Here is a 25612-nt window from a genome sequence, read left to right as displayed (position 1 = left end):
TTGCAGCATGGTCTCAAACAAAAGGGATTCAAATAGGCCATTCCCACACTTAAATAACCTTCCTCTTCCTGGATTTCCTCCTGAGAGGAAGTCGATCTCTCCACCTGATCTCAAGGAGTTATGTACTCTGCTTAGTAGTTCTAAGTGCTAAGTGCTAAGTACTAAGTGCTCCCCGCACCAACTCAACAACCTTCTTTACCTTACTTACGCATGGCTTTCTCAGCCCAAACAGCACTGCCACCTTCAACCAAACCCAGGCTCCGTACATGCGAGCACCAGGTAGAAGCAGTGCTGATACTACCTTTCCTAGCACATTCACCATACTCTATTTCACATGCTACATAGCATAACTCCAATATAAGCTAAAGTTAAAGGAGATAGATAAACTCACAGGGTCAGCAAACACACTCACCTTGCAGCATGGTCTCAAACAAAAGGGATTCAAATAGGCTACTCCCACACTTAAATAACCTTCCTCTTCCTGGATTTTCTCCTTAGATGACTGATTGGTGGATCTCTCCACCTGATCTCAAGGAGTTATGTACCCTGCTTAGTAGTTCCCCCTGCTGGCCCCCAACTGACATTATTTCTTGTTGAAAAAGAAAGAAGGAAGTAAGCGCTGCTTGGATAAACAAGGCTCTGACTCGACAGGTGCTCTTCAGTGAAGTAGGTGAATTGATATTGAACAAAGAAAAAACCAAGGGAGTCTTGCTGTTTGTAAAAAAATGCAGACAACCAAGGGAAAAAAAGCTGAGGCACTCCGTCTTCAGGTAAAAGTATATAGAGTAACTTTCATTTGAGCAAAGGCAACAGGACAGACCTACGCGTATCGACCAAAGTCTTCTTCAGGGTCTGACAAACAACGAATCAATCTCAATTATATATAGGTGAGATTGGCATTCTGTTTGACACAAATATGTAAACAGCAGAGGGCGCCAAAGGTGTAGGCAATATAGGTGTGTCAAACAAAAAAACAGGAAAAAAAAGGGGAACACCAGAAAAATCACAGAGAACATGTAGACATGTGGGGGAAAAAAACACAACAAGGAGATAAAGATCCCCCATATCAATAAATCATGCCTAATAATAATAATAATGTCTAATATCCATAAAGTAAATAGACAGGCTTACATTTATTTTAAATGAATAATGTTTTGCCAAATGTGATTTTAGGAAATTCCAGCGTCTTTGATGCATCTGCAACCAGGAGGAAGACTTCAACTTGGAGTATACTACATAGTGACTCACTTTTGAAATCTCTGTTCCCTGAACCTCCTGCTTTTGTTTCTAAAAGGGCCCCTACCTTACAAGAAAAAATAGTCCACAGTTACCTGACACCAAAAACTACCTGGCTTCACAAACACGAGCCTGTGGGTAACTTTCCCTGTGGCAACTGTTGCCACTGTGAGAATGTCTCTAAAACAGACAGGTTTGTGGATGTATTTACTAACAAGAGCTACAAGATTAATCATTTTGCCACCTGTAAGACGTCTTTTTTGGTGTACCATCTTGAATGTCCCTGTGGATTTTTTTATGTTGGGAGAACCAAAAGAAGATTCAAGGACAGACTCGGGAAGCATAAAACTGCCATTCGCACAAGAAACCCTAACTATCCCATGGCTGTTCATTATGATCAAGCAGGACATGGAAGTCCTTCCTCCCTAAAAGCAGTTGCTATTGATGTTATACCTAACCATATAAGAGGTGGTGACAGACTGAAAAAACTCCTTCAGCGAGAAACATTTTGGATTGTCACTTTAAAGACCACTGAGACCCCTGGTCTTAATGATGAGATTGACTTTTTGCCGTTTCTCTGATTCCCAGTATTGAAACTTGATGTATTGTAATTTGTGTATTGAAAATCCTTGTCATATTTGTTCAGCAGCCTACATTAATGTATATAAGGTATGGTTAAAAAACATAACATTATTGCTTTCCTACAATCACATTTGGCAACACATTATTCATTTAAAATAAATGTAAGCCTGTCTATTTACTTTATGGATATTAGACATTATTATTATTAGACATGATTTATTGATATGGGGGATCTTTATCTCCTTGTTGTGTTTTTTTCCCCACGTCTACATGTTCTCTGTGATTTTTCTGGTGTTCCCCTTTTTTTCCTGTTTTTTTTGTTTGACACACCTATATTGCCTACACCTTTGACATTATTTCTTCTCTTATAGATAAACTGGCTGGCTCTGGCTGCTTCATCTGACATTTCCTTCACTGTCTTCCTCAAACTCTGTCCCCGCACTCCGAGTTCCCCCAGGAGCAAGACAGCTGATCTTGCTATGAATCCCCTACACCCCACTTCCACTGGACAAATCCTAGTTTTCCATCCTCGCTGCTCAGCTTCTGCTCCTAAGTCTGCATATCTAAGCTTTTTTCTTTCATAGGCTTCATAGGCCACTGAGTCTTCCCAAGGAACTGTCAGCTAAATGAAATAAACTATCCATTGACTCACTGACCACAACACTATGTCAGGCCTCTGCTTGGTACAAACTATTTCCTGGGGCACAACAAGCTTTCCCCCTAAATCTACTTGCATTTCCCAATCACAAGCACCTTCTAGGCTGCCACACCCTTGCCTCCTTACTAACTTATCCCTTCTGTATTTCTCCCCCTCACGGACAAACTGAATTGCTAAACTCCTATTCTTCACACCATCTGAATTTACCTGTCTTCGTTTCCCTTCGATGCCTGCAGCTAAACATTTCAACACCTGGTTATGTCGTAATGTATATCGGCCTTGTGACAAGCTAACTTTACAGCCTGACAAAATATGCTTTAAGGTTGCGGTACCTGAACACAATGGGCATGATGGGTCCCATCTAATTTTCCTCTTCTCTACACTTTCCCAATTCAACCACCGTCCCTGTTTAGCCTGGGCCACTACCTTTGCAACCCCTTAATATCTCCTCCTGTCTACGTATCTGTTCCACAACCAGCTTTCTTTTATCTTTGAGACCTGCTTTATTCCATACCGGTTTGCCTGAGCCAAGCCCCAGGCCTCCCCGGCCAAACTGAACATTACCTAAAATCTCTGCATGCCTAAGAGCTGCCTCTGCCTCCTGAACTGCCGATCTTGGGTTCCACTTCCTCCCCTTGGTTGGATTTGGAACCACACTCCTAACTACCATGTCCTTACTCCCAGATAACAAGAGCTCTGTCCTGACCTTGGTACATTTAAATTCCTTTGTTAAACTAGATACTGGCAGCTGAAGTACCCCTTTTCCATACAAATCAACACTACTTAGACATAATTATATCTATGTATGCTAACTAGGGTTGGGCGATAATACGGTAATAAGGTATCCCGCGATATCTAAAAATAGCAACAGTATCAGTTTCATTACCGTCATTAAAAAAATGTGCCACGCATATAGGCCTATAGGGGCCAGATATAATATTAAATATAATTTATTTAATGCCTAAATAATGAGTGTTTGTCCAGCACCTATGTATGTGTGGTTGAGCTTTCAATTTAATACTATTACAATTTAAAACTAATAGTAGGCTATAATGTTTCTCTTATAACTGCCCTTAACTGTTGTCGGAAGATGACATTTGATAAAGTTTTTGGATGTGACGTGACAGCTCAGATGTGAGAAAGAGAAGAAAAGATGGCAAGCTGCACATCAAGTGAGTTGGTTCCAAAAAAAAAGCACAACTTCTGCCAGCAGCAGCAGCAGCAGCAGGTCCAGTGGCCATCAGAGTGAAGGAGGGAGAAGTGCAACCTGAACCACCCAAAAAAAGATGACTGTGGGCAGTCTCCTTCAAAGAAAAGCCGATGCGGTGGCAGGTCTGGTCGGAACCATACAGGAGCAAGCAGGAGCAGAGATAACTTCCCGTCGTCGCAAGCTTGTTATTCGGGGAGACGAAGACCCCCTTCTCTGGTGGAAATGTGACGGAGCCAGGTGTTTTCCACTGATGTCGAGGGTTGCCCAAAAGTAGCTGTGCGTTTGTGCCACAAGCTCTCCATCAAAGCGCCTATTCAGCACCGCGGGCAAAGTTGTCAATCCACTACGTGCCCTGCTCCAGCTGGAAAAAGTAAACATGCTGGTTTTTCTGGCGAAAAACCTTGAATAGTTTTGGAGCATATGATGCTGCTATAGTTATCATTATAGTTTGATTGTATGTCATTTTCAATGACATACAATCAAACTGTCTGTTCTGACGGACAAAAAAGTTGGTACTTGGAGAGGATGAACTTTTCAAACTAAAGGTAGACTCTAAAAAATAAACCAGTGAACAGTATTTCCCGTTGCTTCTCAGGATAGGATTATATATGCCCATTTTAGGTTATGCCTTGTTATTTGTTGTACTGTTTTTCTTATTTGATAAGCCCTAGAACTGGATGCTGTAGAGTTGTGTTTTTAATTTATTTGATTTATGTTGATAGGTTCTAAAAATAAACCATCGGACAGTACCCGTTGTACCAGTTTAACGGTATCAAAATTTGGATACCGCCAGGGTATGAAATTAACAAAATATTTTGGGGGCAATTTTGGCCCCCACGGTCTAAAAAATGGGGGCATTTTCAAAATGTTTGGGGGCCATCAAAAAATTGTAATTATGTTCTAACAATAAGCACATGAAAAGCAAAACCAACTGAGATAGTGTCTTCACTCTTCAGTAGAAACCACTATAAATGAAATAAATAATGGGTTACATAAAGTTATGGTTGCAAAATATCACTCAGATTTCCTATAATTCAACCAGTTTAAATGTGATGATTTAACCATTAATCTACTGATAGCAGTACTAATGTTTCACCACATTACAGTTACTTTTACTGTTAAAAAGGCCAAATTACTATAAATTCCTTAGATGCAATCCTGGAAGTAAGTTAATTTAAAATTTAACATTCATTCTACCTTAATTTTTCATTAATTTGTCATTGTGTAGACACGGATCACCCAAGAAATGGTTAATTTAAACTTATGGTAAAGCAAAGCCCCCTCCCCTTCCCAACCATGTGCTTTTGTTGCCTAAAGGTAACCATGTGCATTTGTTGTTGAGGGGAAATCAACATCAATTTGCAGTGTTGTACCGACATAGTGTGTTTATTTTGAAAGAGACTATGCAAACTGTGTATTTCCTGTGGGAAAAAAAGTATTTTTAAAAAAGACAATGCATGTAACAGTCAGAAGTTGACAAGGCGTCCCAGAATGTCAACAACCAACACACCCAGGGTACCTTGCACGTCGTATGTTGACGTTAAAAGTCTATGACCAAACATCGATATGTGACGAGGTCAGAGTAAGAATGTGTTGGTCGTGTTAACCATGGTTTCAATCTTATTTATTTTTTGTTAGCTTGCTGTTCTGTATCACACCTTTTTACAAAAGCAACATCTAAAATGTTTTCATACATATTTAAGCTGTGTTCTACCTGTCTATTAGAGAGATGGAACCAATAAAGAAACAGACCTTCCATAGCTTCACCTGCTCAGTCTATGTATCATATTTCTACACAACTCATGGCTAGAATTTATACACACACACACACACACACACACACACACTTACACACTAGCATTAATGTTAACATTACCAGTTAGCTAACATTTGACTGATTTTAACGGGAATGTTACAATTAACAAGTCAGCAGCTGACGTTTGCATTTACTCTGAGTGAGCTGGCAATAGCATTACTTTATGAGTATGGGGCTGAAAAGAGATCTGTCCAACACATTTTGTCCTTGGGAAACTCCCCATAACAGCTGCATCTTGCTCAGTAGACATGACACCCAGCAGGGCCGTTTTTAGCTTTTTAGGGGCCCCCTGGAAAATCTTGTTTTGTTACCCTATATCAATCACTCATGAATCCACACCAAATCCCCATCATATTCCATATGCATACGAGACAGGATTCTTTTCTACTAAAGAAAAACTGTCTCTTGCCCCAGTCAAAAAGACAGTTGTCACTCACACACACACACACACACACACACACACACACACACACACACGCACACACACACACACGAAGTGGCTGCTTTGGCTTTCCTATGAATTGACTGATTTCTACTCTCCTGCTGTGAAAAAATGAACTTAGAGGCACAGCTTCCCAAAGCAACAGCCATCAAGATCAAATAGATGTTATCAACAAACTGATGAAAACATGTTTTCACAATGCCAACAACCAGCTTAAGCAAACAACATGGAGTCACACACTGTATGGGACTTAATGTACACAAGATGATGATGCAATGTACAGGCAGTCTGTGTGATGACGAGGGTACTAGTTACAATTTATAAAATGTGCTAACCTCAACCTGAAAGTCACCAAATACAGCAACACTGCCTACATAAAACACAGGCTACAGTACTTTGATGGATTACATAAATGACAGAGGCATTCTTTTTTAATCAATACTAGCATTTTTACAATGCTAACATATGCAGAAGAGCTTTGGAAGAAGGTCAGGCTGAAGGGCAGGGGAGGTCATCCATCTCTATGGGAATTAACACCATCTGTTTCCACCCACAACTGCAACCAGCAGGCTTTTATCATCTTAGCTTAGAAACTCATTTATCTCTAATTTTCCCACCTCCGCACTATATAGAATAGGTCCTGGATGTACTGTACATTGCAATTAGAAAGCTGTATATTTGGTGTATTGTAAGTAGAGCCTATGATTGATTGGAAAGGAAATATGTAGCTGAAGTTAAAGAAGAAAATAAGGATGTCTTGTTGCAATTCATTGACATGCTTCTGTCTGATTGCTTGTCAGCAGGTTTTCAAGACTGAAGTAAATCCTGACTTATTCTGTCAAAGTAGAGGAGCCAATGCTGTTTAACTTTAAGGCTTCAGGATTTCTGATACTGCTCAACTGCTCATGGCTGCCTTTCAAACTGCGCAACCATAAACAAAGGATTACTACGATGCACAAACCACTGGTTCTCAACCTGGAGGTCCCACCCCCCATAGGGTCACCAATGCTTCACAGGGGTCACGAGGCCTTCATGATTTTAAGGGGTATAAGAAAATTTAACAAATGTATATTCGTATGAAAATGTAACTTATGTATATTCGTTAAGTTTTCTTATACCCCTTAAAATCATGAAGGCTTCGTATAGACATATATATATATGTGTGTGTGTATGTTTGTGTATACATACATATATATATATATACATATATAGACAAGCTGTATTCATAAAGCCTTCACTGTCTGTGAAACAGCCTCATCCTGCATTAGAAAAGGACGCACTCAAAACAACCAAATAGTTAATAGAGTAATGGTCAAGGGAGAAGAAAACACTGAATTTGTTGAAACGAAGCCAATGAAGCATGTATGACCGTTAAAACTAACACTTCCTGGAAGGCGAGGTCTCTTCCTGGAGCAAGTCACCCAGCCACCAAATGGTTCAGTACATAACCACTGGGAAAAAAATAATTCAAATTAAGAATCTCTGTCAGTCTACTTTTAGTCAAACTTTCAAGTGTTAGCCTCTGTGTCAAACAATGAGCCCTGTATTAAGAATCAAAGTGCATTGTAACGTGGCTATATCCATACACCCAGTACTCAAGTTGTAAAAAAAAAAATCAGGGGGGATGGTGGATTTTATCACATGGGGACATAATTTTTGCTGCTGGCACAGGACAAGTGCAAAATCATTTCTTCTATGAACCGATGACACTAATAATAATCAAAGTCAATTTTGCTTTTAGAATATTGAATCATAGTGTATTTTTTTCAAAACAGCAGTTAGTGGTATATGATCAAAACTGGTATCTAAGGGTTCATTTTTAATTGTGATTAATTAAATCATATAAATTAAACAAGAACCCCTTCATAAAAAAATGAAAAAGAAATTGGGAAAAATGTTGATCTTTATTGATACAAATACAAATATTGTAGGTTAAAATTCCCAAATTCAGGGCATGGAGTGCAAATTGAAACTTAAAATATAAAAATATATTAAAAATACAAATAATACAAAATACATAGGACCAATTCTATGGCTGCCTACCCCACTCTCCCCTATCTCATAAAAGTTTCCAGAGATTTTCATAGTCATGCTTTTTGTTCTCAGTATTTCTTGTCCTTGCTTGCTGGCCATAGTTATCCTCTATGTGAAGAAAACAAGCTCATTATGGTTTTGCAGCAATTCTATGCAAGCACATGACATTACTCTTCCAGTTGATTTTTAAGAAAACTACATATTTTCTTGAAAATGCCCAACATTCAAGTGTGGATTTAAAAACAAACAAACACTGAAGATAAAATAGTTTTGGGGCTGAAAATAATTTCTCACCTTCCTTTTAATATCACTGTTTAACCCTATGGGCCCTAGGCATTTTTGTGTTATTTTTACTGCCTTTACTTTTAAGCTCATATCACAGTCATTATAAAGGCTACATACACATGCTATATCTTGGTTTTTTTTTTAGGACAATCTGGGCTACCCAGATTTGCCATCACCACATGTCCTCCTATGTGCCTGTATTTTATATTAATTTTTATATCAATGAAAAAAAAATCTAATCCGTGTTACTAAATTCTTACATTTTTACATGTATCTAACCATAGCAAGTTGGAAGTTGACATATTCTGCCATATATGAAGAGGGGAAAGTCTCTGGAATCTGGCAATATAAGAACCACGATGGTGGGACATTGTCACTTCACAGTTGTCCAAAACATGTGGTTTGTGCCAGGCGGACATGATTGCCAGCATGTTTTCATTATTGCAAGGAATTCCATTGACTCATTCACAAGTCAAAAATGTGTTTTATCTGAAAGAAACATGCAATATTTACATCTAAGATAATAGAAAAATAGTAATAATATTATTCCTTACATATGAAGTGACTGATAACAATATAACAATAGCTTCTCGCTATGACGCACGGTTGCGGAGAAAATCCATAGAGAAGAACAGGTGTGAATTTGGACGCACTATGCGTTGTTCGGGTGCCCTCTATAGGGCACAGGCACAACATCCACGGCGCAGCTCGCTGAGATACAATATAAAAATATCTTTGCATGCGTGCCCTCGCCCGCAGTATTTTACTCAATATGCGTAAAACCAAAGGTAAACTAAATGTTGAAATAGCAGTAATACCACATTCATTCAAAATATGACACAAGGGATGGAAAGGGGGGATGGCAGTTTTAGAAGGGGGATGATTTTGACCGTTTTTATTTCAAGGGGGATGCCGTCCCCCCTCATCCCCCCTCAACTCAAGTACTGCATACACCCCTACTTTGACATGTTAGATGAGTATCTTCTACTGCACATGCGATGACTCCACTGAGCCTTGGTCTTGTGTGGTGTGTGTTGCAGGTCTTTGGCTAGTTGGAGCTGAGGTGCCTAACTTGTCCAGTGTTCCTTGGTCATTTAAGTCTGCCTGCCCAGACGGTGGTGTGTTGATTACTTTACCACTCTAGAAGCTCTGATTTTTCTTTTGCAAATCCATCCATCCATCCATCCATCCATCCATCCACATATCCAGAGCAAGGTCTAGGGACAGCAGGCTGAGCAAAGTCCACCAGACACCCTTAGCATCGCTTTTCAGCTCCTCCGGAGCTCCCAAGGCATTCCCAGGCTGAATGAGATATATAATCCCTCCAGTGTGTTCTGAGTCTACCCTGATGCCTCCTTCTGGTTAAACATACCTAGAAAACCTCTAATGTGAGGCACCCAGGACACTTTCTGACCAGGAGCCCGACTCACATCAACTGGTGGAGGCCAACACCCAAATGAGAAAGTATTTGATTTTGTGCCAAGTTTGCGGTCAGAGCTCTCACTCTGGTTATACGGGGACCAAATGGCTCATAGTAATGGCCCCGGTACCCTGTATTCCACAGTAAGCCCCACAGGACTCCCTGGGGGATGTGGTCATAAGCTTTCTCAAAGTCCACAAAACACATGTAGACTGGATGGGCAAACTCTCATGACCCCTCCAGCAGCCCTGCAAGGTTAAAGAGTTGGTCCACATTTACACTGCCAGGACGAAATCCGCACTTCTCCTCCTGAATCCGAGGTTCGACAATCAGTTGGCCATCTGATGGGCAAACTCTCATGACCCCTCCATCAGCCCTGTAAGGTTAAAGAGTTGGTTCACATTTCCACTGCCAGGATAGAATCCGCACTTCTCCTGAATGCGAGGTTCGACAATCAGTTGGCCCTCTGATCCAACTCACCGAACAGGGATCAAACCATGGCTCTTATGTGGAAGACCTGCCCCTGGGTCACAGCTGCCTGCACAGGTATTATCATAGTAAAATTAAAAAAATGCATTTTTGTGAAATCTCCATCTGTTTTTGTAACTGGGACCAAGGCAAAATTGTTTCTAAATACCATGTGCTAATTAGTATGGTCATATGAGAAAACAGCAATCACACAAGGTCAAACCAAATGTCCCATTGTGAAAACTCTCTAAAATCTAGGGCTGTAGTCAACCAAATAAAATCTTGGTCGACTGAAGTCGTACATAATCTCCAACTAATCGATTAGTCGTGGGAAAAAAAATCTGCATGTTATTTTTACTGCGGTGGTGTGTCTGTGTCACTCTGCAGTTACACCTCCAAAATGCTAGTCGGCGGTGGAGGACTCTGTTAAAGAGGCAACAGATAGGATTCGGTAGAATCCTATCTGTTGTGTCTGTTGTAGTCTATTGTAGTAGACACAGTGGAATTATACCAATATGCACATGTAAACAGTCCCGATTCTAGAATAAACGGTACCGTATGGAAACGATGCGGTCGGTTGGAGCTCAAATTGAATGGGAAACAAAGTTCAGTGTTCATCGATGTCCGTCGATAGCTGCCTCCGTGAGAAGAGAACAGAAGGAAGGGATGGGGGTATCACTGTCCGAGGGCTGCCGTAGAATGGCAACGAGGATGTCAGCCGATCAACACTCGCTACCCGGTCCCTGGTTGCGGCGATTTGCGATGCTGGCCAGCTAGGAATTAACTAGCAGCCAGTACAGTACAGTCCTCTCTCGTCTAGCTAACATTTAGCCGTGTTATTTACTGATCCATTAGAAAGAAAGCTAGCTGGACATCAGTTTTGAAGAATCTTTGGCCACGGAGCTCCCTCCATCTCTTGAACGCCTGACTGAGGTTTACTCTTGTTTTTCCTCTTCTTTTATCACTCTCCTTTTTGCTCTTCTTTGCCTCCTCAGACAGAGGGGCTCATTTTCTTTTGCTAGGCTGTTTTTCACTTGTCTCAAAACTTTGTCCGTGTGCCCTTGTGCTCATGACTCAACTATCTCATGCCCAAGGACCAGCTCCAGTCCCTGATTGGCTGACCGACCAATTTCGCAATACATTTTCCTGCCATAAAGCAGTTTTTTTCCCGCGAAATTTCAGCACCGGTGGCAGAAGCTTATTGCAAAGATTGCAAAGCCACTAAGTAACCTATGTAAACGCTGATAGTCTGATTTTACTGTGGCCACTACCCTGTGCAACCCACATTATTTTCATAATGATATATTAAGGAAAAGATGCTATCTGTTGCCTCTTTAAGTGCAGTAAAGTTTAGTTGATTCAAAACACACATTAAACATGGCTTAGGAGCAGAAGCTGAGCAGCGAGGATGGAAAACTAGGATTTGTCCAGTGGAAGTGGGGTGTAGGGGATTCATAGCAAAATCAGCTGTCTGACAGTGAAGGAAATGTCAGATGAAGCAGACAGAGCTAGTCAGTGAATTTGGATGAGAAAGAGTAATGTCAGTTGGGGTCCAGCAGGGGGAACTACTAAGCAGGGTACATAACTCCTTGAGATCAGGTGGAGAGATCCACCAATCAGTTCTCTCAGGAGAAAATCCAGGAAGAGAAAGGTTATTTAAGTGTGGGAATGGCCTATTTGAATCCCTTTTGTTTGAGACCATGCTGCAAGGTGAGTGTGTTTGCTGATCCTGTGAGTTTATCTATTTCCTTTAACTTTAGTTTATATTGGAGTTATGCTATATAGTGTGTGAAATAGAGTATGGTGAATGTGCTAGGAAAGGTAGTATCAGCACTGTCTCTACCTGGAGCTCGCATGAACAGAGCCTGGGTTTGTTGAAGGTGGCAATGCTGTTTGGGCTGAGAAAGCCATGTGTAAGTAAGGTAAAGGAGGTTATTGGGTTGGTGCGGGGAGCAGTGAGACCTGGCATTAGGGGAGTGTCTCTGGGATGCCAGAGATCACTGTCCAGCCTCCTGGAGGTGTCGTGGGACCAACTAGACGAAACACTGGTGAAAGGAGGTTCCCACCTAATGACCCCAAAGACATGCTAATTATCACTGCTCATTGGTTTGTATAGTTAAGCTTTGCCATAATAGCTTATCATAGGGCTTAGGAGGTTATTCACTGAGTGCTGATCCTCTCTCTAGAGCACAAACTTCTTGTGTTTATTTGAATTGAATAGAGACAGTTTCAAACAGAAGTATGCAAATTGGCTTCACTATAAATCGCAGCATTGACAGACAAACACTTGACTTTATCTGGACACATTTCCCCCACCATTACAACATGTTAACGTTATTAGCACAAGCCTATGGCATTTTACATTGTATAAATTAGCCTAGCCGCTAGCGATCTTTCCCTCTTCTCATATAAATCCAGGGACAACAGCAACATTTAACAAAGGTAACAGCAGTGGCGTGCACAGACTTTTTGAAGGGCAGGGGCGAAAAGAAAAGAAAGGGAACTTTAGCGCGTTTTGGCTCCCAGGAGGGCACTTTAGCTCGCATTTTGGCTCGCAAGAGGACACTTTAGCATGCATTTTGGCTCCCAGGAGGGCACTTTAGCACGCATTTTGGCTCCCAAGAGGGCACTTTAGTGCGCGTTTTGGCTCCCAGGAGGGCACTTTAGCGCACGTTTTGGCTCCCAAGAGGGCACTTTAGCGCGAGTTTTGGCTCCCAAGAGGGCACTTTAGTGAGCGTTTTTCAACAATTGGGCCACGAGGAGGGGGCAACCCCTGTGCACAACACTGGGTAACGGCACATAATTTGGCTTCATTACAACTCACAAGATTCAAAGACAAAACAACTGTTTCATACTAAAGACGTTTTCCAAGCAAATTCAACATGCTAAAGTTTTTAGCGCCAGCCTATGGCATTTTACATTGTATAAATTAGCCTCGCAATGGGCGGAGATTTCCTCTGTTCATATGAAGCCTGGATAAATCCCAAAGTATAAATCCCTGAAGCATATGTCACACACAAGACTTAAAATGCTATTTTGTGGAGGCTTTACTGTCTTCACAATTTATTGTTTCTTATCTATGAAATACAAGTAAATAGAAGCTTCGTTTCCACTGAAGAAAATGGTGTCAGTATACAGAAACTGACAGGAGGCCTGCGTCACCACGACGCTAAGCGTTAGGATGGGCGAGTTCAACGCTGTGTAAACAAAGGGGGTGTTTTGAAAACACCCCCATTTTCACAGTTAACTTAGCCTGTCCCTCCCGCCGCAGGAAATAATGGATTAATCCTGAAAAGCTATTGATGTAGCACTTTTCTCCTTATGAAAGTAACACAGCGATAATTTGACCAATGAGAATTTGGTCGGACGAGAGCATATCGACCAAATAATCGACCAGGAGACTACAGCCCTACTAAAATCTATCTGCCAGTCAGTAAGCCAATGTTGTTCCTCTGAGGAGGCCTGCAGCAGAGAGAGTCAACAGTCTCATAAAATCATACAAGGTACAGCCCCAGTGAAATGCGATCCTGTCTATTCCTTCAAATTGTGCACTGCAAATTAGTCTTTTTTTGCCTCTTTTTCTGCTCTTCTCACATTTTAGGCTGGTGCTTTCCAGATGGACTGCTGTGTGTGTGTTTATGGCATCTTGGATGGATCTGGCTAGCCATGCTAGGTAACAACAAGATGACGCCCCCAGTGCGGACGCCTGTTACAGCAGCTCCTGCTCACCGCCGAGCTTTTTCTCTATTTTTTCTTTTTAAACTTTCGTACTTTGAGTTTTCTTCAGTTTAGCTAGCTAGCACTTATGTTTGGTATGGAGGCGAAGACCGCTCTCTTTATAGCGGTCTTTCTCCCATTTTTTGTTGGATATGATCGTGTGTGGGGATCCGGTGCCCAGCCATGGCTCCATTGTTTACACCCGGGACCAGCTGTTAGCGCTACAACACACCGCGGTGCGGCCCGAGGAGAGGCACGATATTCCCGCCGACCTGCGGAGAAGGAAACGGGGATGTCGCTCCGGAGTGCAGCGCTGACACCGGAGGAGACGGTACAAACCCGTCCTCCCGTCCGTCGTCATGGGGAACGTAAGATCGCTCCCCAACAAGATGGACGAGCTGTCGGCACTGACTTGCCATCAGAGGGAGTACCGGCAGAGCAGTGTGCTGGTGTTTACTGAGACATGGCTGAACGCGGAAGTACCGGACACGATCGCCGCGCTGGAAGGATTCCAGCTCATCAGACACGACAGGACAGCGGACAGCGGTAAGAGGAAAGGAGGGGGGCTGGCTGTGTTTGTGAATGATAGATGGTGTAACTCTGGGCACATCACTATCAAGGAACAGCATTGCTGCAGGGACATTGAGCTGCTGGCTGTTGGCATGACCACCACCCTGCCCACCTTCACCCAGTATGTTTCCTGCCACACCAGAGACAATAAAACACTGGATTTATTTTATGCCAACACCAAGGAGGCATACCACTCATCCNTGAGCTGCTGGCTGTTGGCATGAGACCATATTATCTACCCAGGGAGTTTTCTCATGTCATTATGTCATTATTATGGTAGCAGTGTATGTCCCCCCGTATGCAAAGGCTGAGTCTGCTTGTGACATTCTCCACTCTGTTACAAGTAGGCTGCAGACACAGCACCCTCAGGCCCTCCTTCTGATCTCTAGGGACTTCAATCACGCCTGTCCATCCACCACCCTGCCCACCTTCACCCAGTATGTTTCCTGCCACACCAGAGACAATAAAACACTGGATTTATTTTATGCCAACACCAAGGAGGCATACCACTCATCCCCCCTGCCCCTCCCGGGAAAAGCTGATCACAACCTGGTTCATCTTCTGCCTGTCTACAGACCTCTGGTGCAGAGAGAACCAGCAACCACCCGCACTGTGAAGAGGTGGTCTGAGGAGGCCGAGGAGGCCCTGAAAGACTGCTTCGAGGCCACTGTGTGGGAGGTACTCAGCGATTCCCATGGGGAGGACATTGACAGTATGACATCATGCATTACGGACTACATAAACTTCTGTGTGGAAAACACCGTACCCACCAGGACTGTACGCTGCTTCTCCAACACCAAACCCTGGATTACTCCAGAGTTAAAAGCTCTCCTGAAGGAGAAGCGGAGAGCTTTTAACTCTGGAAACAAGGAGGAGCTGAAGGCCGTGCAGAAGGAGCTACGGAGAAACATCAGGCGGGGAAAGGAAGGATATAAAAAGAAGATGGAGGAACAGCTGCAGCAGAGCGACGTCAGCGGAGTCTGGAGAGGTCTGAAAACCATCTCAGGACACAAACAACCAGACTCCCAGGCCAGAGGCGACCAGAAGTGGGTGAATGATCTGAATCTGTTCTTCAATAGATTTGATCAGTCTGCCCCTCCCCTGGCCCAGACATCACGGCTGCAACCCCCCTCATCCTCACCTTCACCTTCCCCCCCACCTACACTCCTGGCACACTGCTTCGACACCTCCCCCACCCCCGCTCCCCCGGACATCTCACCACCCCCCACCCCTCCTCCCACCTCATCACCTCCACCCCCAAGCACACATGCCCCCCTGCTCCAGCTTGTCCTTCACTACCTGTCAGGTGAGAGATCAGTTGAGGAGGATAAAGACGAGGAAGGCTGTGGGTCCAGACAGCATTAGCTCCAGGCTCCTGAAGTCCTGCACAGACCAACTGTGCGGGATAGTTGAAACCATCTTCAACCTGAGCCTGAGGCTGGGGAGAGTACCACAGCTGTGGAAGACATCCTGCGTGGTACCTGTGCCCAAGACTCCGCACCCCAAGGACTTCAGCAGCTTCAGACCGGTGGCATTAACATCGCACCTCATGAAGACTCTGGAGCGCCTGGTCCTGTCTCGTCTCCGCCCCGCAGTAGGCCCTTCAATGGACCCGCTGCAGTTTGCCTACCAGCCTGGCATTGGGGTGGACGACGCCGTCATCTTCCTCCTGCATAGAGCTCTTTCTCACCTGGAGAAGCCTGGAAGCTCTGTGAGAATCATGTTCTTTGATTTCTCCAGCGCTTTCAACACCATACAGCCTGCGCTTCTGAGGGACAAACTGGAGCACATAGGGGTGGCTAATCACCTCACATCCTGGATCCTGGACTACCTCACGGACCGGCCGCAGTATGTCAGGACCCAGGATTGTGTATCGGACTTGGTTGTCTGCAGTACGGGGGCCCCGCAGGGGACGGTGCTGGCACCGTTCCTCTTCACCCTCTACACTGCAGACTTTTCATACAACACCCCCACCTGTCATCTGCAGAAGTTCTCTGACGACTCTGCCATAGTCGGCCTCATCACAGATGGGGACGACAGGGAGTACAGAGAACTGAACCAGGACTTTGTGGACTGGTGCCTGAGGAACCACCTTCAGATCAACGCGGGGAAAACCAAAGAGCTGGTGGTGGATTTCCGCAGGCGCAGACTCCTCCCCCCAACACCGGTGAACATCCAGGGAAAGGACATTGAGATGGTGACATCTTATAAGTACGTGGGTGTTCATCTTAACAATAAACTGGACTGGACTAACCACATAACAGCACTATACAGGAAAGGCCACAGAAAGACTCTACCTGCTGAGGCGGCTCAGGTCTTTTGGAGTGCAGGGGGCGTTCCTGAAGACCTTCTTTGACACTGTGGTGGCATCAGCCATCTTTTACGGAGTAATGCAATGATTGGTCGGAGTTTTCTTAGAACCATTTGAGAATGGTACAATTATGAGTTTTTATCTCTGGTGAAATTCATTTACATTTTAGTGTGCTATCAGCTTATTAATAGCATTTTAACCTAAACAAAGAAAAGCGTAAAATTTCCAGAAAGGTAAGTCACATTATTTAACATAATTCATAATTATTAATTATGTCTGATAGCCAATTTGATACTTTAATTGGAGATCTATTACAAGGTCAGGCTGAATGTGAGGGAATAGCCACTCAATAATGGTGCTGAAACTGGAAATGGATCAGCTTCTCTTTCTGTCCTTCTCTCTCTCTCTCCAAGATCTGAGTCACTCAGTATAAGAACACACACTTGACCTCCATTCCAAATTGTAGCCTTCTCTGGCAAAATGCGCTGTAGAGCTGCTGGTTGTAGCTAAGAATGAACTAAACAGGACTTTACTTCTCCATGACAATGGTGCAATAGTAAAAGCACAAAGGCAGAGACAAAGACATTGAACATGTCACACACACTCACCGGTCTTTGAGGTCATCGAGGCAGCGCTGGAGATGAACCTCACCAGCAGTGACCAGAACATGTTCTCCTGTTTCCTGGATCAGAACTTCAGCACAGGGATCTGCCTGGTTCAACAAACGCATCCCACGCACTAGCTTTGGCATCTCACCTGGCACACAAACACATGAGGTGGAAACCAGTTTATTGATGTCTGTATTAGCAGTTTATTAGTCATGACTAAGGTTGGGTACCAATCACATTTAAACTAATACCTGTACTTGGAATTCAGTAATGGTACCCAATGGTCCTTTACTCTCAAACTAAAACCCATGCCTACAACCTGCAGCCTGTCAGTCTGTCAGATGGGCATAGCATGAGAATGCCTTTGTGTATCTTGAAAGAAGCAGAGTTAGCTGCTGTAAAGTAGTAGGGGAAATATTGTTAAAATGTGACATTGTCTGAAAATTTGCATTCTGAAACAATTTACTGAATTATGTTAATGCTGTAGCTCCCAGCTTGATACAATGCTATAAACATTAAAGAGGACATGAAACACTAAACATAGTTATCATAATTTAAAGAGGGTCTCTCACCCTAAAAAGATAATTTTAGTTTAAACACTGAAAATGAAAGGAATCTCAAAATCCTGTCATTTAAGTTCAGCTGTCAAAACAAAGGGCGGCGCCATGTCTGTTGTGTCGCCGGACGTGACGTCAGCGGAGTGGTTGTCAAGCTAGCGATTGCAGTGAAGTGAAGACAGTGGAGCATTTCTGAACCGGGCTGAGCGCCACACTTTTTGACAATGGAAGAAGACGAACTGGAGAGGCCTGTTGAGTCTGTGACAAGCCCCGTTGCCTACGCATATGAGCCTATAAGGCGTGGGAATTGAGCAATGGTACGGGAGGAAGAAGTGGTTGAGCCGGTGATTTGGGGTCAAAGGCGTGTCGGCAACATTACGTGGTGTAATTGTACGCCGATGCCCACTGTGCCAGAGTCCATTTGCTGCCAGGAGGCTGGTCTGGACCATCTTCTCCATGACCACCCCTGCATCACCATGGTGCACTCACTCAGCATCCTGTGCTGGGAGGTGGACGTGCTGGAGGTAGCGAGGCTTTCGCTGAGGGATGTCAGAGCTGAGACGCTGCAGCGTCCCGTCAACAGCAGGTAAGTCAATCTAGCTGTAACCGCGGGCGAATGACTGTCCGTATGCAGTAAAGAAAACAAATGCATTCTCTACGGTGTTGGCCAGGGATATGATAACATACAAGGCGAACAATGTTTCCATGTGCTGTTTGTTTACATACAGTTGCTGTCTGACCGAAACGTCTTTGTTTATGTCGTTTCTCCGGTACTAATTGCTAGCTAACCCTTAGCGTTAGCTAGTTGACGCTAACAGCTATTAGCTATCAATGCTGGTACCTAACGTTAGTTCGCCGGTTCACATAACTGACTATGTTACATATTGCTACTGGTGAACGAGCCAGTTAGATGCGGAACATGTCTGAGAGGCCTGACATAACAATATAATGCCACATGAATTCTTTCTATACGTAGTTTGTTTACATCCTGTTGTGCAGCACGTTATGAAACCAACGTTTGGGAAACCGCTGTCAAAACACTGTGACGCAGACAGTTTGATGTCAGACATTCAGACGGGTTCATTCTCAATAACTTTTGAGTGAGATTAGCAATACACAGTTGACGTATATTCTGGAATCTGAAAGGAATGATTCAATATTTTGTACTTTGTACGTGATATAGAATAATACATAGAAGTGGATATGAAGCAAGGCTCAAGTTAACATAAATTACCAAATGGATTTCCACTCTCACACTCTAACAAGTGGACACATATAAAAGAAAAAAGACGCCCTGATGTATCTTTCCTGACAACAAACAACTTGTTTATGAGCTTAAAAAATGAGACTGCATGAATAGCAGATAGTTCTGGAGAGGAAATGTATGGAAACATGTGGTTGTACTAACACTATGAAAAAAGGTAACTTCTGCACACTTACTCCAAGCCACAAAAGTATAATAATGACAACGTTTTGTCCTACTTGGATCTTCGTCAGGTCACAATGTTCAAAAATGGAAAACATACCTATATTTATACATCATGCACACCAATAGGCTGATAAGCTCTATGATGGCAGGTGTGGTTATCCATCCAAACTGCCCAGGGTGATAAACATCCAAAAACAATTAACAATTCAATAAAGTATATAGAAAAAGCAGTAATACAACAGCCATACTTAAAAATATCAAACATACATCTTATATCATCTTTCTTAATTTCCCTGAGGGAGTCTTCCCAAGGGATTAATAAAGTTCTATCTAATCTAATCTAATCTTATATAATCTAATCTTATACATTAAATCAGAGTCATCATCCCGTCTATCAGAATGTACATCACCTATGTTCAAATATTGTTTACTAAATCTAACCAATACATTTCTTTTCCATCAATCTCTTTAGGTTGACTGCCTGCAGGCAGTTTACCCTCTGGGCAAGGGGCCATTTGGGAAGGAAGAACCGGGTCCCGATTCCAGCCTGTGTGGTCGGCTCCATCAGGGCAGTTTTCCCCTCCCTGGAGTACTATGGATTTGAATATGCAGACATGTATGATGGATTTTAAGTTTTTTTGTTCAGTGTTTGCAATTAAATATGATTTACTGTTTAAATTTAATGAAGTGGTTGATGTGCATTTAAATGCTATTTAGTAGTAGTTATGTTGCTCTAATACACGTTTAAAAGTTTATCATCAAACAAATAATTATTTATTTTATTATTATTATTATCACTTTGATCCTCATCACTGATGCTTCCCTCACAACTCAACTCAAACTCATCATCATAGGAATTATCTTGACTCTCTTCCATTGAGCTTTCTTCCTCAGACTCTTCACAACCCTCACTCATAAGGTCAAGATCTTGCGGAGATGATGTAGCCCTAGCTGGGGAGAGGCCTTCCACAGATGTACAGTATGAGTGGTCATTGTTTATGACCTGGTTGGTAAGTATGTCATCTGTCAAAGTGCCTGTGAAAATGTACTGCTTATTGTCTCCCTCTTCTGTATCCTGTTGAAATGGATCGGTCTGGGTGCCGACACTGACTGTCAGGGTGTGCACACTGCCTGTCACCTGCTCTATCTCCTCACTGATGTCAGCCTCTGGGAATCTGCTGCTGGCCACCAGTTGCATGCATGCCTGCCTAACCTGTTAACACAAATGTACTCTTTTTAGGTACCCCAATGATGTTATCAGCCTTAACATGAAAGACTTTGTACTTACATCCTGACTACTGATTTATTAAAGAATCGTATACCTAAACACTTTTTGTTGTGTTGTTATTCTTTCGATAACCATGCATAGAAAACTATCCAATGTATCCTCTGTTTTGTTTCAGTGATGGTTGGGTGTAATTGGTTTTGGTTCAATGTCCATACCAGTTCTGGCTGTAGTGCTTGTTGAATCAATAAAATTATTTGGTGTTTTATTATCATCAGATTAATGTGTGTAAACACTGGGGATATTTGCTTTGCTTCTGAGGGACATTAAACAAAATTAACAAAATTATAATGTTAATATCACATTTCTTGTAGGAGCCTGGGTACAGAATGTAGCAGCCAGAATCATATGTCATAATGTCACCAGTTCTTTTCCTCTCTGACTTATTTTCTTTTCTACAGTTCTACTAGTTATTATTTTGTGACTATCAAAAGTATCAATGTACAGTTATTTCTAATGTCCATGGACAATCATGCACCTGACTACATTAGCAATGTCCTCCTGATTTGCACTAATGTACAATGTGTTTTTACTAGGTGCTGTAGTAGGTAATAGTTACTAGTACTAGTTTTTAGAGACTGATAGTATCTGTCATGAAGTGTCTGTTGTGTGTTACTGCAGTTCAGGACCAATAGGCAGTTCCAGTGCTATTTGCATAAATATCTACAATGTATGTTCAGTAAAAGGTAAAAGCTAGACTAGAATGAAATGCTGAATAACTGCCAAATGCATCAATATATTATTAGGTCTGCCACCGCGACTATTCTTGTTGACTTTTTAGTGTTATGGTAATGTTGGTCATGACTATACATTAGCAGTAGTGAGCGGATAGCGCTAACATCGGCCAATCAAAAATGCTAATTTTGTTGTGAGCCAATTCCGGTCCGGTGGTAAACACAACATCAAGTGAGGCCTCAAGCGGGTTACTGGACGGACGGTCAACACTTTTGGTTGAAAAAGTAAATTACTGTGCCTTACGTTGTGCCATGATGGCTCCGACATATATATGTATATGTATAATTATTTTTTAATTTGCAACTAGACGCGTGTGACAGCTTTTCGGCAGCCGAGCCATGTGAAGGAAAAGCTAGCTAGAAAAAACTTTAGTGCATGCATGACAAGAGGAATAAACAGGATGACGGTGAGGAAGATAATGGGATTGGAGTTAATGTATGGGGATTTTATTACGATTGGATTCCTGACTGACTGCTTTGGAAAACGTGGAGTCACGGTAAGTAGTATTTCTTTAGCGGTTTGCATCAGCTGTGATGACCGCTGACTGTATGGTCAATCAATCAATCAATTTTATTTATAAAGCCCAATATCACAAATCACAATTTGCCTCACAGGGCATATTGTGGGATAACATGAGTTTTAGGTGAAAACTCTCAGGCCCGGATGTTTATATGGGTTGTGGTTCATTTTTAGTTTCAGACAGTAATTTTGGCACATGCACCATGCAGTGTTGCCGACCCTCTCCTGGCTGCCATCCTCGTCCGGAGCAGCTGCAGCTGCCTCCTCCTCCGCAAAATTGTGACTTTCCACCCTCCTCCTCGTCACTGGCTCAAAAGCATTGGCCGTTGGGTTTGATGATAGATCAATATATCTTTCGGCTTCGTCCTCTGACATCTTTTCACTCAGTAAATTTCCTAAACTACTGCTTCTTCTTCTTCTTCCGCCTACAGACACAGTGTCGTGAAACCAACCAACCACTCCGATGACGTAGGAAGTGACGTAAAATAAAGATGGCGCTGAGCACGGCCCAAAACGTATTGTAAATGCATTTAAAGGGGAATTTCTCTAAAATAGGCTGACTTTTCCGACTTTTTATTTCGTCAGTATGTCTTAATAATGCACACATCTCCTATGCTGGTGTCTGTTCCATTGTTTCATGTCCTCTTTAATTCATTTTGACTATTTTGATTACTTTATTCTATTACTTTATTACATTAATTGTTTAATTGATTACTGGGTTGCCATATTGTATTTCCTTTGCCTGCTTATTTGGTTATTTGTTTCTGACCTTTTTTTGTATTTAGTCTTTTTCTTTCAGGAGCAGAGTGCCATATTGTTGGGGGGGGCTAAGCACTCGTGGTGAGGTCCTTTCACTCTATGCATGTGAGTAAATGCACGGGGACAGCCTAGACTGCACCATTTGTTTGCTGTGAGGATTGCTGTGAAGGTTGCTGTGAGGTTTGCTGTGTTGCATCTGAGGTGAGTAGCGGTAGCACCCTGGACACTTCTCCGTGTAGTCTGCCTCTCCACATGTGGCCTCTGCTTAGTTTTCTTTATTTATGTTTAAGTTGGTTTGGGTTCTTATACAGACTTTTTAATAACTTAACTTTGATAACTTTGATATTGAGGCGTTATTTTAGTGAATCGTAATAAAAGTATTTTATCTCCCTGCCAGCTTTAAGTAGTTTCCTTTGTTCATTAACATTCCCTTTTCCTCAGCAGCTCCAGTCCCTGTTTGCTTTATTTTTGATCATTATTATTACAATAAAAACATTTGAGTTACTTGGAAAAATCACGTCTCTGACTCTTCAGTAACATTCCTGTGTGCCTCCTTATCCATTCCTTCAACATTATTCAAGTTCTAAATAGTATTTCCTGGGGTGTAAGTCCCCAGGTGGCGTTGTCCGGCTTTCTTCTAATCCTCCCCGTAGTGCTCCTCGCCACACTTTGTTCACCGCGGTTCGGCTACGCTACTCTAAAGAGAGGAGGGGGATATGACGTATGCCGTAAAGCAGCCAAATTTTGTAGTCCTTTTAGTGTCCGGGTTCCTACCTGAACCCCAAAACTGCATAGTGCCAGTGCAAGCGAAACAGACACTCTCAAGCAATGACGGAGGTGTCATCCAACCTATTGTGAGTTGATGTACCATCACAAGAATCTTGGATAGGCTATATATTTTGAGGGCTAAAAAACTCCATTGTGTTGCTTTAAGCTGCATCACTAAAGAAGAGCCGTCAAAAGTTAGAGACACACCTTCTGTTGTTATAGAAATGCAAATTCCTGCCACGCTAGGCTGACGGCCTAAGCCAAGCCAACCCATGACTGCTGAAAAGGGGTACAACATTCTCTGCAGGCCCTGTCCTGACTCTCAGCTGCCTGGCTCTATCCCACAACCCCTAAGCAGTCACCAGCAAGCCCCACTGACCTAGGCTGTGCCCTGCACCTCCACCAGAGCACCAGAGGGAAGGTGGGAGGTCAGCAAGGTCCATGACCATGGCTAAGGGCTCTCTCTGAACATTTGCTCACTGTGATTGTTTGGAGACAAACAATGTTCACAATCTAGCCAATGATAGCACAGTAGGGCTGGACTTGCCTATCCCGACTATCAATTCTAGCAACAACCTTGTTGTCAGAAAGGTGCAGTCTTGTGATGTGAACACACAGTATCACAAATCTGCAGCCACAGGCTGATGGTGTGGGGCTTTTTTAACAGTTCATTAGCACAGTAAGCATAAAAACAAATAAATAACTAAAAAGATCTGATGAAAGTGTTAAGCCTATATGATTACATTTACTCAATGCCTTTGAGTTTTTGTCCTACTGTACAGCATATTACAGCATAATTGGTCAGATCACACCCTAATTGTGTGAACCACCATAATGAATTGCAAGAATAAAACATGAATTGCTAAAAACAATTCAGGGATGCACAGGATTGATGAGCCCCAGTAATCTGACGTCTCCTGCATAAGCAGGCACAATACCATACTACTAATACCTTACTTTTAAAATGCATTTGTAGACTTTTATTTAAACAAGCATTTGGTTAAATGTGGGTTTTATGGCTGTCTAAATGCATCTTTGTTCTTATGTTTTGTTTTAATTTATTGTGAAGCACGTTGTGGTTTTTACCTGTGAAAGGTGCTATATAGCCTAAATACAATTTACTTACTTACTTACCATGTTCTAACTGCCCAGTCTGATGTGTGTAGTGGTGTATGCAGTTATTCTGTTTCAGCCTGGTGTTTATTTACATTTTAAGTATTTTTCCGTAATTGCAGCACATTTGCTCCAAATATCTTGTTTATTCTTGTTGCTAAAATCCCCAAATGGCAGCTGAGTAATGCTGGTCGTTGCACACCATCACCATGCTAACATTCTCACAATTACAATGATGAAATGCTGATGTTAGCGGGCATTGTTTACCATGATCACCATCTTGTTATAGTGTGTCAGCATGCTAACATTTACTTTAGACAAAGTACACTAAAACATGTTGAACCCTAAAGTCCAACATGTAAAGTCAACATGTGTGTATGGTGGCCTGGTGTGTATCAATACACTGATCAGAAGAATATAGTGATGTTGAAACTTTTTACATGCCCCAAACTCAGTTTTAACATCAACTAAATAAACAACAACAACTAACTCCAACAGCACCGATATCCCGACCCACTCGGTATATTTCGGGCACTAACTCGACCACATGTTATTCAAAACACACACCATTCTTCTCAAATGAAAGCTGAGACTCCACTCTTTCCACATGTATACTCCAAATCACTCTCCCTTTAACCATCACAGAGCTACAGCCCAAAGAACAACAACAACAGAAATCTCTTTGCCAAATTATATTTGTAATATGGCTCTTACCTTATTAATTTCGCCGTAAAATGCGCATTCTGCTGTTCATTCTCCATTCTATGCTCCGTTCGCATACTACCGAAAGTTGTCCGTCATTCAAATGAATCCGGGTGGAAAAAAAGGTTCCAGGGGAACAAAAACAATGACCACTCACAGCAGCCGACATCGCCCCACAACGCATTCTGCTGACTCTGATTGGCTTACAGTGCTGTCAATCTCGTTTTGGTGGGTATAGCGTCATTCTATTGGCTCTAACGAATCAAACGAGGTGTCAATCACTCAAATCGACCAAGCCGTCGCGGAGATACAGGCCTCCAAAGCTCAGAATAGAAACAGGTTCAAATGTAGTAGGTGTGTATTGGTCAGTTTGGAGTGGGAAATAGAG

The 25612-nt window shown here is 42.5% G+C and overlaps 1 protein-coding gene across 1 annotated transcript in view; it reads right to left on the bottom strand.

Moving 5' to 3' along the window:
• efl1 (elongation factor like GTPase 1) overlaps positions 1–25612 on the bottom strand; it is a 275829-nt gene that overhangs the window by 72280 nt on the left and 177937 nt on the right. Inside the window, exon 16 of the mRNA XM_050041090.1 lies at positions 17358–17505. Within this exon, the coding sequence (XP_049897047.1) occupies positions 17358–17505 (148 nt within the window). The remainder of the gene's footprint in view (positions 1–17357; positions 17506–25612) is intronic.

The sequence above is a fragment of the Epinephelus moara genome, chromosome 1, assembly GCF_006386435.1.
Source record: "Epinephelus moara isolate mb chromosome 1, YSFRI_EMoa_1.0, whole genome shotgun sequence".
NCBI classification, from domain to species: domain Eukaryota; kingdom Metazoa; phylum Chordata; class Actinopteri; order Perciformes; family Serranidae; genus Epinephelus; species Epinephelus moara.
Note: the sequence above shows the minus strand (reverse complement) of the source record. Positions and strands in the feature narration are given on the sequence as shown.